The 12,811-nt window shown below is 53.0% G+C and overlaps 1 protein-coding gene across 1 annotated transcript; it reads right to left on the reverse strand.

Moving 5' to 3' along the window:
• Positions 1–1,376: 1,376 nt before the first annotated feature.
• On the reverse strand, positions 1,377–9,449 carry LOC118725488 (2'-5'-oligoadenylate synthase 1-like). The gene is made up of 6 exons (XM_036449369.2): positions 9,160–9,449; positions 6,954–7,245; positions 5,820–6,004; positions 3,727–3,959; positions 2,880–3,026; positions 1,377–1,825 (listed from the first exon to the last, which is right to left on the reverse strand). Exons 1-6 carry the CDS (start codon positions 9,340–9,342, stop codon positions 1,813–1,815), a joined length of 1,053 nt encoding a protein of 350 aa, XP_036305262.1. The 5' UTR covers positions 9,343–9,449; the 3' UTR covers positions 1,377–1,812.
• Between the last annotated feature and the right edge of the window lie 3,362 nt (positions 9,450–12,811).

The raw sequence follows: 12,811 nt of genomic DNA on the forward strand, positions 1-12,811 counted from the left end.
AATGGCCAACAGGCCCGGGAAAAGATGCTTGACATCACTAACCATCAGGGGAATGCAAATCAAAACCATGAGCCATCACCTCTCATCTGTTAGAATGGCCGTTCTGTTTTTTAAGAAATACACTTTTATTGATTTTAGAGAGGAAAGGAGAGGGGGAGAGAGAGAGAGAGAGAGGGAGAGAGAGAGAGAGAGAGGGAAATCAGTGATGAGAAAGAATCATTCATCGGCTGCCTCCTGCATGTTCCCTACCGGGAATCGAGCCCACAACCCCGGCAGGTGTCCTTGATGGGATTCAAACCCGGGACCCCTCCGTCTGCAGGCCGACGCTCTATCCATGGAGCCAAACCAGCTAGGAAAGAATGGCTATTCCATTAAAACACACACACACACACACACACACACACACACACACACGACACAAGCGTTGGCGAGACTGTGGAGGAATGGAATGGGAACCTCAGGGACTGTTGGTGGGAATGCAAAATGGTCAGCCGCTCCGGAAAGCAGTACGGAAATTCCTCAAGAAATTACAATGAGTACTGCGGCATGATGCCTTTGGCTTTCCAAATGAAACAACTAATTACCAACTCCATTAACGTGCTGGTGACTGTAATGTTGTTTTCATAATCACGAAACCCTCGTAAGACAACACAGGTGGCTCACCCACAAGGTAGAAAGGTGCCCGTTACATGTGATGCCCAGGTTTTCGAGTCGGCATGGAGAACTTTGGTAAACCTGTCCGGGCAGGTAACAGAGCTGGGCAGGGAGGGAGAAGAGCCCCGTTAAAAAAGACACTATGGCCGAAACCGGTTTGGCTCAGTGGATAGAGCGCCGGTCTGCGGACTGAAAGGTCCCAGGTTCGATTCCGGCTGCGGGCACGTCCCTGGTAGGGGGTGTGCAAGAGGCAGCTGGTCGATGTTTCTCTCTCATCGACGTTTCTAGCTCTCTATCCCTCTCTCCTCCTCTCTGTAAAAAATCAAAAAAAAAGAAAAGGGCTGAGGAGACAGGCCCCCAGATCTTACCAGGTGGGAAGGGGAGGCTGTGGAAGTGCTGTTGTTTTATCTCAAGTGATTTATTTTGCGAGTGTTAAAGGCTATAAACTAGATATCATCACGAAGGGAGACATTTCTACTCACAGATCCCTAGAAACAGGAGGGAGGGTCCCACACGCGGCCACACGGGATTGAGCCACAGGGAGAGAGGGGAAACAGGGGCGAGAACCTTCGCCACAGCCCTGGCTGGTTTCGCTCAGTCGATAGAGCGTTGGCCCTCGTACGGAAAGGTCCCGGGTTTGATTCTGGTCAAGGGCATGTACCTGGGCTGCAGGCTCCATCCTGGCCCTGGTGGGGCGGATCTGGGAGGCAACCAGTCCATGTGCCTCTCTCCCATCGATGTTTCTCTCACTGTCCCTCCCCTCCCTTCCACTGTTTCTAAAAATCAATAGGAAAAATACCTGTGGGTGAGGATTAACTAAAAAAGAAAAAGAACCTTTATGATAGTTCCCATAGGAAAGGGAAGGCGGGTCAGCAGGCCTAGGATGGGCCCGTTTGAATCATTCCAGTGCGCTCTGCCCAGGTGTCTGGGACCTGCCCTGGGTGAGTCGGGGGTCTGGGCTCTGATTGGCTGGTTTGCATCTGAAAGGCAACAGGTGAGTGTGTGTTCTGTTCTCCTCCATCGTGGGGGGGGGGGGGGGGGGGGAGAGGGAGCACTCTGCCCGGGGAAGGCCGTTGTAGAAGGACCAGGGTGCTGTCCGCAGTCGGGGTGCTGATGTGTCTTGAGAGCAGATGTTCCCCAGGCATCTCCGCTGCCTCCTCAGTCCTGCAAGAGTCAAGTGCACGGTCACCTTGCAGAGCTGCTGCCCGCCTTGGCTTTGGGGTGGCTCTGTGACAGGCCGCTCGGCTCCTCCTCAAGGAAAGGGGAGCAAGTCCCAGGTGGGCCGGGGGGCTGTTGCAACAGACGTCAGAGATAGGCCTTTTGGGGTTGGTTGTCTGGGTTTAAGGCCACTCCCTTCCTCAGTTGCCCCATTTAGGAGCCGATCCAGGGCCCCGGGGGGTGAGGGGGCTGACATTGTGGTCGGACTGCATCCCAGCTGGACTCGCCCTGTGCCCACACCTGCTTCCTTCCGCCCCGTTCCTGCATACCACACCCCCTCTTCGAGCCTGCTTCATGGGAACCCCCATGACATCACCAATCCCCTGGGCGTGGGAAGACGCCAGTTCAGGAGTGGCTGCCCCTACTAGCTGGGTGACATGCCCTCGCCACTCAGCTGCTCTGAGTCTCCTGTTTGTCAGATGCTGGAGGTGGGAGCAGGGGGTGGGGGGCGGGGACAGACAAGCTGTTTACACAGGGGAGTGGGCACCAGCCTTGGACTCCGCAGGTTTGAGTCCCAGCTCTGCCGCTCCCTCCCTACCTCGCTGAATGCCCTGAGCAGCAGCACCACCCCTCTGAGCCCCCTCTTGTCTGTGAGCCCAGAGAGGAAAACCTGCCTTATGCGTTGCTGCAGGGCTCGGTGATTGAATAAAATAATGTGTGCTAAAGGGCTGGGGACAGAAGCTGGGCGCCAGGCAGACATTCCGTGAGCAGTGGCTGCCATGCTTGTTATCATTGGAAGAAGGAGACAACTGGAGTGGTTACAAACGCGACCTTCGGCCAGGGCAGCCCGGTGTAAAGAAGGAACTTTGGACAAAGGACGTGGCCATTCAAGGAACCCTCGGAGTGGGGTCTACGTGGTGATGATAAAAAGTGACTGTAAAACCGGGAGCTCGGCCTGACGCTGTGTAGGTGAGAGGCGACTTCCTTGGGAACAAGGGCCCCCACGCTGTGTGGAGGGGGAGAGGGAGGGAGGACTGGGAGGGAGCAGGGGGGGTCTCACCAGAACTTTCCAGGGGCGCACTGGAGACCCATTTCCATTGTGAAAGCACTGGTACATCAACCAGGCCCCAGCCTCTCTCGCCAGCAGCTTCCAGCCTTTTCGATGTTGGCCACCGACGTTATTGGTAGGGTCCGCAGGGTCCAGAATTACAGGCCTGAGGAGCGACATTGAGAGAGGGACAGCGGAGGAGCTGGGCTGGGTCTCCCGAGTCTAGATGCTCCTGTAATTGCTAACCTCCTGGGGCAGGTGGGCCGGGGGGGGGGGGGTAGAGGAAGGACCCAGCAGGGCGTCGTTTCCTGGGGCTCACCCCACGTGTCCTGGTGAACAGCAAACCCAGGAAAAGGAGCCTTGCGCTTGGGCCTTGCTGTGCCCCTGATTCGCGCGCGGTGTGCCCTTGGGCCGGTCACTGGAGCTCCTTCAGCCTCGGTGTCCTCCTCTGTGAAATGGGGCCACCTCCAAGAAGGTGAAATGCCCCGCCCGGTACCTGGGACCCAGCCCAATGGGGGGGGGGGTGTCTATCTGCGTCAGTCCCCGTGATAATACGGTTTCCTGTTCGGGTGTGTGAGCCCCCCAGGGAGCCTCTCATCCCCCCCCTGTTTTAGCCCACATGGCAGCCGTGGCGCTCATTTCCTGGGACGGTGGGGGCAAGCTGCTCCCCCCTCAGACCCTCAGTGCCCGCCTCACAGGGCTGCCTGTTGTCTAACCGGATGGCAGAAAGGTGCCCGGCACTGGGGTTGGCAGCAGCAGATGGCCCCACCGACATGGAGCCTCCTGCTTCCTCATGCCCAAGGCACCAGAGCAGAGCTCCCCACAGGGCTTAGCGCCCCCCTCCCCACTCAGTGGGGACTGAGTACCTGGGTTTCCTGAACTGCCTCTCCAGGTATGGGCCAATCACGGGGTGTGAAGAGTCATAATATTGTGTCCAGTAGATGCACAGCCGCCGGTGTCTCATGACTAATGCCAAGACCTTCCGAAAGCCCTGCGCTGTGTTGAAGTCCTCAGGCTGGCCTGCACGCTCCCAAGCGTAGATGGTCAGGAGCTCCAGGGCGTACTTAGGCGGCAGGCGACCTACAACCTTCTCCTTACACTGAGAGGAGGGAAAACAGCCAGGAAGATGGGCTCGTCCGGCTCTGTGGCCGAAGCCTGCCTCCCGCCTGCTTTTGTAAATAACGTTTTCTTGGCGCCAAAGTCATGCTCATTCACGCATGTGCCGCCTGTGGCTTTCCCGCTCCAAAGCCTGCGTTGAGTAGCTAGGACAGAGACGCCCCCCACGGTCCAGGACAGAGACGCGCCCCACGGTCTGACACATTTACCACCTCGAGGTTTAGGAAAAGAGGTTGCTGACCCTGGTTAGGGCTGGGGCTCTGGATCCTGATTGAATCCTGGCTCCAACCTCACCTGATTCTGGGAGACAACTCTCTTTCTTTCTTTCTTTCTTTCTTTCTTTCTTTCTTTCTTTCTTTCTTTCTTTCTTTCTTTCTTTCTTTCTTCCTTCCTTCCTTCCTTCCTTCCTTCCTTCCTTCCTTCCTTCCTTCCTTCCTTTCTTTTTTTCCTTTAAATGTGTTCTTATTGATTCTTGGAGAGGAAGGGAGAGGGAGAGAGATATAGAAACATCGATGAGAAAGAGCCCAGACCCAGGCAGGTGCCCTGACGGCAATGAGCTGGTGACCTCCTGGCGCCAGTTGGAAGCTCAGCCATTTGAGCCACACTGGCCGGGCTGGGCAGACCACTCTTGAAGCCTCACTTTTCCCATTTACCAAGTGAACGGTAATAATAGCATCTACCTTAAAAGGACATGATGAGCCCGGCCGGTGTGGCTCAGTGGTTGAGCGTCGACCTATCAACCAGGAGGTCACTGTTCTGTTTTTTTTGTTTGTTTTTTTTTTAATATATTTTATTGATTTTGTACAGAGAGGAAGGGAGAGAGATAGAGAGTTAGAAACATCGATGAGAGAGAGTCATCGATCAGCTGCCTCTTGCACACCCCCGACTGGGGATGTGCCCACAACCAATGTACATGCCCCCGACCGGAATCGAACCCGGGACCCTTCAGTCCCCAAGCCGACGCTCTATCCATTGAGCCAAACCAGTCCCGGCTGTTCTGTTCTTGATACAAGCACATGCCCAGGTTGCAGGCTCGATCCCCAGTGGGGATCAGGAGGCAGCCCATCAATGATTCTCTCTCATCCTTGCTGTTTCTCTCTCTCTCCCTCTCTCTCTCTCTCTCTCTCTCTCTCTCTCTCTCTCTCTCTCTCTCTCTCTCTCTCCCTCCCTCCCTCCCTCCCTCCCTCCCTCTCCCTCTCCCTTCCTCTCTGAAATCAATAAAAATAATTTTAAAACGATGTTGTGAAAAATAATTCAGAGGAAGCACTTTAAGCACTTCCTAAGTGTCTTCTAGAAGCAAAATAAATAAATAAATAAATAAATAAATAAATAAAAATTCTCTGCAGGGAGATACATGATCCAAAGCTCCAAATGACCTCACAAATAATTTCAAGTACTATGACGAGCATAGAAATAACCAGGCACACAATGAAACAGGGCACCAGCAGGAAGAGAAGAAAAAGAAAAAAAAGAGAGAGAGATAAAATAGTAATAAATTTCTGAAACTCTAAATATTGCAGGGCCAAATACTGGCTTGGAAAGAACTGGGAACACTCTATCCAGAGAAAGAGAAACAGAGCAAGAGCTAGGAGGGACCTAGAAGTTATGCCCCTTCTACGCCTCCCCCTTCCTCCTCTCATCTCTCCCTCCATGTTCCCCTCTCCCGCCCCTCCCTCCCTTTCCTTCTCCCCCCTCCTCTTTCCCTCTCCACCGCTCCCTTCTCCTCACATGCCTCCCCTCCCGCCCCCGCCCTCCCTCCCTCCCTCCCTCCCTCCCTCCCCTCCTGCTCCCCTCTGCAGTCTCTCTCCCCTCCTCCCTCTCCTGGGTCTGGCAGGACCCACACCTTCTGGTACCAGTGCTTGACCAGGCGGACGAGGCTCTTGAGCTTGGCCGGGCGCTGTTTCAGGAAGGCTCGCTGCAGCTCCGTGAAGCAGGCGGAGAACTCGCCCTCCTTCTTCAGGATCTTGCACTCCTCGATGAGCTTGACATAGATGTTGGGGGAAGGTCTGTAGTGCTCCGTCACCTGACCTGTTGGGGACAAATCCATAACTCCCATCGCTCTGGGGGACAAGCTTGGTGGCCGTGGATACAGTGGAAAAGGCCATTTCCAGCCCCCCACCCCCACCCCCACCCCCTCATCCCACCCCGTTCTCCCATCCACTGCCACCGCCTGGCCCTTGCCATGGAGCTTACAGGCTCCGCTGTCCTGGCTGCTTTCTCCATCACTTCCTTCCTCCTGGTCCTCTCCTCCCCATCCATCCTCTGCGTCTTGCATTTCCCCCAATGCACTCAGATCCTCTCTAACCTGTGCTCTCCCCTTTTCTCTCTCTCTTTTAGGACCGTTGTACCCCAGCAGCCAACACGGGACATGGCCCCCGGGGGAATACTGCCAAGCTGTTTTTTGTTTGTTTGTTGTTGTTTTTTTTTCGTTTTGTGGTGTTTCTCTCGAGAGCCCAGGCCAAAAGAAATTCCTACCGGTTCTGTGTTCCTTCAACTTAATAGGAGCAGTTTGCACGGTGTCTGAAGGGAAAACAGATGTCGCCGTGTTTTCCCTCCGAAGTTTAAAAATCTAAGCTCTTCCTGCACAGCCCTGTGAGCCAGTTCTCCGGGGTGTCCTAGGGGCCTGGGGGCCCAGTTGGGGAACTCCCAGTTTTGAACACCTGCGAGGTGCCGGGCCCGGTGAAAGAGCTTCACTTTAAAGTGAGTGTGGCCGAAACCGGTGTGGCTCAGTGGATAGAGCGTCGGCCTGCGGACTGAAAGGTCCCGGGTTCGATTCCCGTCAAGGGCATGTGCCTTGGTTGCGGGCACATTCCCAGTAGGGGGTTGCGCAAGAGGCAGCCGGTCGATGATTCTCTCTCATCGGTGTCTCTAACTCTCTATCCCTCTCTCTTCCTCTCTGTGAAAAATCAATGAAATATATTTAAAATAAATAAATAAATAAAGTGAGTGTGACGTGGCTCGTGGCGGGGGCGCTCACCCAGCACATCGTGGGCGGGCAGCACGTCGAACTCCACCACCGCCCCCGGGAGAGAGGGGCTCTTGAGCGTGAAGCCCAGTGCGCGGGGGTTCCGCACTCCGGGGTTCCGGACCTCGAAGTTCACGGCGAACCTTCTCTCCCTCTGACACGCCTCCAGCTGACGTCTGATTTCCCGGATGAACTCCTCTCGGCGACGAAACTGCTCCTGAAAACTCGTGAGGGGGCTGAGGAAGACCACGAGGTCGGCGTCGGACGTGTCTCTGAGGGCCGTGCCTTTGCCCAAGGAGCCGGCCTGGAACGGAGCGGAGCATGAGAAGAGCCAAGGACCTGGGCGCCGGCCGTCGTTCTGAGGGCATTGCCAGTCCTACTTCCTACGATGCTCCCAAGGACTTTGCTATTCAGGCATTATTACTATTACTATTATTATTATTATTATTATTATTATTATTACTACTACTACTACTAATACTAGAGGCCTGGTGCATGAAATTCGTGCACTGGAGGGTGGAGTTCCTCAGCCCGGCCTGCACCCTCTCCAATCTGGGAATCCTCCGGTGATGTCTGCCTGCCAGTTTAGGCCCAATCCTGCAGGACTCGAACATCTCTCTCACAATCTGGGTCTGCTGGCCCCTAACCGCTCACCTGCCTGCCTGCTTGCCTGATTGCCCCTAACTGCTTCTACCTGCTGGCCTGATCACCCCCTAACCAGGGGTCCTCAAACTTTTTAAAGTGGGGGCCAGATCACGGTCCCTCAGAGAGCTGGAGGGCCGGACTATATGAACTACTAATTCCTACTGTAACACCTCGGCTGCGCTCACTGCCCAAAAAACCTGGCGGGCCGGATCAGACTCCTCTGTGGGCCGCATGTGGCCCGCGGGTCATAGTTTGAAGACCCCTGCAACGGCTCCCCTGCTGGCCTGATTGACACCTAACTTTTCCCCTGCTGGCCTGATTGACACCTAACTGCTCTCCTGCCTGCCTGATCACCCCAACTGCCCTCTCCTGCTGACCCGGTCACTCCCAACTGCCTTTCCCTGTTGGCCCGATCACCCAGAACTGCCCTCCCCTGCTGGCCATCTTATGGCGGCCATCTTGTAATGACATGGGGCAGCCATCTTGTGATGATGCAAGGGCAAGACGCCACTTGGACTTTTATTAGTATAGATGATGATGATGATGATGATTAGTTCCCATTTCACAGGTGGGAAAACTGATGCTCAGAGAGATGATCTAACAGCCCAAGCCACCACTGACAGGTGGCAGAGACACAGCTCAAGCCCCAGCTGCCTTGTTCTATTAGAAGTTGCAGTCTTCGCTGTCTGGCTCTTACTGTCTTGTATTATTACATGCTGTAGTCTGGCCCACGCTGGGTGGTTTACTTAATCTGCACAGCCCAGTAGCCTACAGGGAAGGATGGATGAGGAAGCGGAGGCACCGGCAGGCTGAGTGCCTTGCTCAAGGTTTTACTGCCAGTCGGTGCTACATGCTTTTTGCAATCATTATTAAACCCACTGGGGGGTGTATTAGCCGTGTACATCCGTTTCAGATGCACAACCTTGTGGTACATCTGTACAGGCTATTGTGTGCTCACCAATCAAGACCCTTGTGCCACATTGTATTTGAACCCTTTTATCCTCTTCATTCTCTCCCTCCACCCCCATCCTGCCCAACCTCCATTCACCTAGTGACCAGCAACCTGTCAAAATTTAGATTCTGCATAAATGGCCATTAATTAGCAGGTTGTTGATCCCAGCTGGGCCTCCGCTTCCCCATCTCTGAAATGGGCGTGGCTTAGGACGGTGGTTCATGAACTTCACTGGGTCAGTGAAGAGTCTGGCCAGGCCGGTGTGGCTCAGTGGCTGAGCATTGGCCTATGAACCAGGAGGTCACGGTTCGATTCTCCATCTGGCACATTTCAGGTTACTGCAGGCTCAATCCCTAGTAGGGAGCATGCAGGAGGCAGCCGATCAATGATTCTCTCTCATCATTGATGTTTCTCTCTTTCCTTCTCCCTTCCTCTCTGAAATCAATAAAAATATATTTATTTTAAAAATTACAGAGTCTATTTTCACAAACGGTGGTTATATTTTTGGTATGGATCAACTGGAAACCATCGCCCCCCTCTCCCCCAAGATCTCTTTCTCTGTGGAAACTCATACCCGTTCAACTCATACCCCCTCCTCCGCAGTCTGGCAGGGGGGCTCACCTTTACAACCTTCGATATCTGGACTTGACCTTGACCTTGGAAACACCTCTCCTTCAGGAAACTGCAGATGATGTCAATGGCTCCCTTGATCTGCGTTCGGAAATCAGTGTCCGGCAGGAGGTGGCGTTCAATAAACCTGTCCAGATCCCTGGCTGGGGTCGTTTCGAGCGTTTCGAGCGACATTGTGATGCTCGGGCAGAGACGGGAAGAGCCAGGGGCCAAGGAAACAGCTGGAGTCTCTCTCTCTCCTGTGACCCAAGCCTGAGCTGCCCTGGGTTTCGTTTCCTGGGAAGGGAGGAGCCAAGCCCGAGCCTCTTATCAGGTGGTCTCACTCCGGGGGGGAGGGGGGGGATCCCCAGCCCCACCCCACGTTCTGCACTTTATCTCTGCTGTTAGCAGCGGCCTGTCTTCAGATTGCGCCCGGAAACACCGTTTCTTCACCCCGTCCGGGAAGTACCTCACCAGAGAGAAACCAATGTTTGGTTCTCTTCTTCCTAGTTTCTGTTTTGTTTTGTTGTTGTTGCTGACAAAATTGTTTCATAGTCTCCCGGGATTAGTGCATGCATACGGCCAAAGGTCAGAAAACTCAGGAAGCAGAAAACCCCATTCATAACCCCTGTTAATGTGAATCTCTCTCTCTCTCTCTCTCTCTCTCTCTCTCTCTCTCTCTCTCTCTCTCTCTCTCTCACACACACACACACACCAAACACACTGAAACCTGTAAAGAATTTCTGTGAGTTTATTTGAGCTAAACTGTCAACATTTGGTTTACTATCTACCTGTCAATGGATCAACCAGTGTGTTCAGCGATCTGCTTCAGTTTTCCCATTCCATTTACCAAGTAATGTTAACATAAAACACCATTGAAGCCTGTAAAGAATTTCTGTGAGTTTATTTGAGCCAAACTGTAGACATATGCCGGGAAGCAGAACCTCAACAAATTGAGATAACGCTCCAGGGAATGGCGGGTTCCATCTGTATTTACCGTATTTTCCGGCGTATAAGACGACCCCCTAATTTTACAGTTAAAACATAGGTTTAGGCCTATATTCGCTGTATAAGACTACCCCCACTTCCAAGGCAACACCAGTTCTTTTTTTAATAGACTGCCTCTCTGACTCTGGCCAATCTGAGCAGGCTTTTTACTAGAACACAGTGTCGTCTTATACACCGGAAAAATACGGTATACATTGCCATCAAAGGAGGGACATAACTGGGTTTCATGAAATCCATTGGTCATAGAATGAGGAGGTGGGATGAAGCAAAGCGGAGGAAACCCCTTGGATTGGATAAAAAGTGAAATGATGGACACATGCTTAGGTGGGAGCAGGAACAATGAACAGGATAATGAAGGAATCTGTGGTCTCTGTCCTGGCGCCCAGCACATTTGGTTGTGCCCCAGGGGCTCCAGAAAAGGGGAGTTACAAGTCACCTAGACATTTTAAGGGTATGTTATCATAGATGCAAAAAGACAGCTAGGCTCAGTTAGGTAAAGGCTGACCTTGTCAGTGAAGATACCAGCCTAGGACAGAACTGCCCACCATCACTGCTTTTAGTTAAAGTTTAATTTCAGGCCATCCTTTGTGGTGACATCAGGTCTCTGAGTTTGCAAGACTGCCATGCAGGCCTCCCTTGAGCTGGTCAGGTCAGCATGTGGCCCCTTCCGTCCACACTCCTAACCTCAAAACCTACCGTCAGGAACATGTCGGTTGCTGGTGTGCCTCCCGGTCAGTGCACACACCCAGGTTACAGGTTTGATCCCCGGTCAAGGTGCATAGGGGAGGCAACCGAGTGATGTTTCTCTCTCCCATAGATGTTTCTCTCCCTCTCCCTTCCTCTGTCACTAAAATCAATACACATACCTTTGGGTGAGGATTTAAAAAACAAAAATTCCCTCTAATCACCGATTCCATTGCATCCCACAATTTTACTTGGTTGTATCTTCATTGTCAGTTGGTGCAAACTGTTTTTACATTTCTCGTGAGGATCCTTTGACTCCTGTGTTAGTCAAAAGTGTGTTAGTCCTCAAATATTTTGGAATTTTCCAGATAGCCTTCTGTTACTGATGGAGTGTTTGGTCCCCTCGTGGTGAGAGGCATCCCTTTTGAACGTGCTGAGGTGTGTCTTCTGGTCCGAACGTGGCCTGTCTTGGGGAATGTTGCACGTAAGCTTGAGGAGAACGTGTATGCTGTTATTGTTGGATGGCATCGTGTGCAGATGTCCATTCATCTGTCTTTCTTCGCTACCCTCCTCTTCGCCAGCTCCTCCGTTAGCTGGCTCTCCCCATTCCCGTGCACCGTGCTGACTTTTGCTTAAAGCAAAGTGTAACTTTGGCCAAAACCGGTGTGGCTCAGTGGATAGAGTGTCGGTCTGCGGACTGAAGGGTCCTGGGTTCCATTCCAGTCAAGGGCATGTACCTTAGTTGCGGGCATATCCCCAGTAGGGTGTGTGCAAGAGGCAGCTGATCGATGACTCTCTCTCATCGATGTTTCTAGCTCTCTATCCCTCTCTACAAAAAAATCAATAAAATACATATATTAAAAAAAATGTAACTATGAAGGGGCGGGCCTCCGTCTACACGGCACTCGAGTAGCCCACCGGTTGGGTCGTACGTATATCAGAGATTTTGTTTGCTCCCTTTGTGGCCAAAGTGCTTGTTCATGAAATGTTTACTTTGGGCTACGTCTACATATAAACAGATCCAACACGGGTCCCACAGAGACCTGCCCTTAGGAAACCAGCAGTGAATTCTTTAAGGGAAAGTGCAATAGAAGCATGTTTCACAAGACATTGCCTCGAATCAGGGAAGCGTGAGTTGTAAGAACTACCGCTGTCCGAGTGGAGGAAGGAATTGGAAGGGTACAGAATGACGCCCTCATGCTTTTGCAAGCGGCGTTACATTCTTGTTCCCTTTAAAGAAACAGGAACAGGAAACCATAGATGGCACAGCCTTGTGTGTGTCGTACAAGACGGACCGCGAGGGACTCCCCCCACAGAGGCCTGCCCTCAGCAAAAAGGTCTAGGACGGGCTTGGGGAACCTCCGGCCCGCGGGCCACGTAAGGCTCTTGCAATCATTGGGACTGACCCTGCCAAGGCATTAGGGGTGAGTTCATGAAATGTTTGACCAAATACAGCAGGCTAACTTCTGGGTTGGTCATTTTGTATGGCCCACGAAGGATGTTACAAATACCCAAATGGCCCTGGGCAGGAAAAAGGTTCCCCACCCCTGCTCCAGGCCTTTCTTGAATGGCCGGGAAGTGAAGGCCCGCGTCAGAGGATGGTGATGCTCGGATGTCCTACCTTTGGAGTCGAGGACCCACATGGGGAAGTGACTTGCTCAAGGTCATGCAGCAGTCCTGGGCCAGAGCCGAGCAAAACAGCCCTCTTCCGTGCATGCGTGGCAACGCGTATTTCCGTGGGGCTGGCATGTATCGTCGAATTTCCTTAGGCTCACGTCCCTGGCAAACTGGAGCGGAGGAGGGACCAGAATACTGACCGCTGAATCCGCTTGCCTGTGGGCCCAGCGCATACGCCTTCCACCAGGAACCACCAGCCTTTTGATGCCCTCCCCCTTCCCGGACCAGAGCTTGGCAACGTGGTCTCACCTCTTGGAAGTGTCCCCATGTCTAGAGATGTCCCCATGTCTAGAGA

This window comes from Pipistrellus kuhlii, unplaced genomic scaffold (assembly GCF_014108245.1).
Source record: "Pipistrellus kuhlii isolate mPipKuh1 unplaced genomic scaffold, mPipKuh1.p scaffold_m20_p_20, whole genome shotgun sequence".
NCBI classification, from domain to species: domain Eukaryota; kingdom Metazoa; phylum Chordata; class Mammalia; order Chiroptera; family Vespertilionidae; genus Pipistrellus; species Pipistrellus kuhlii.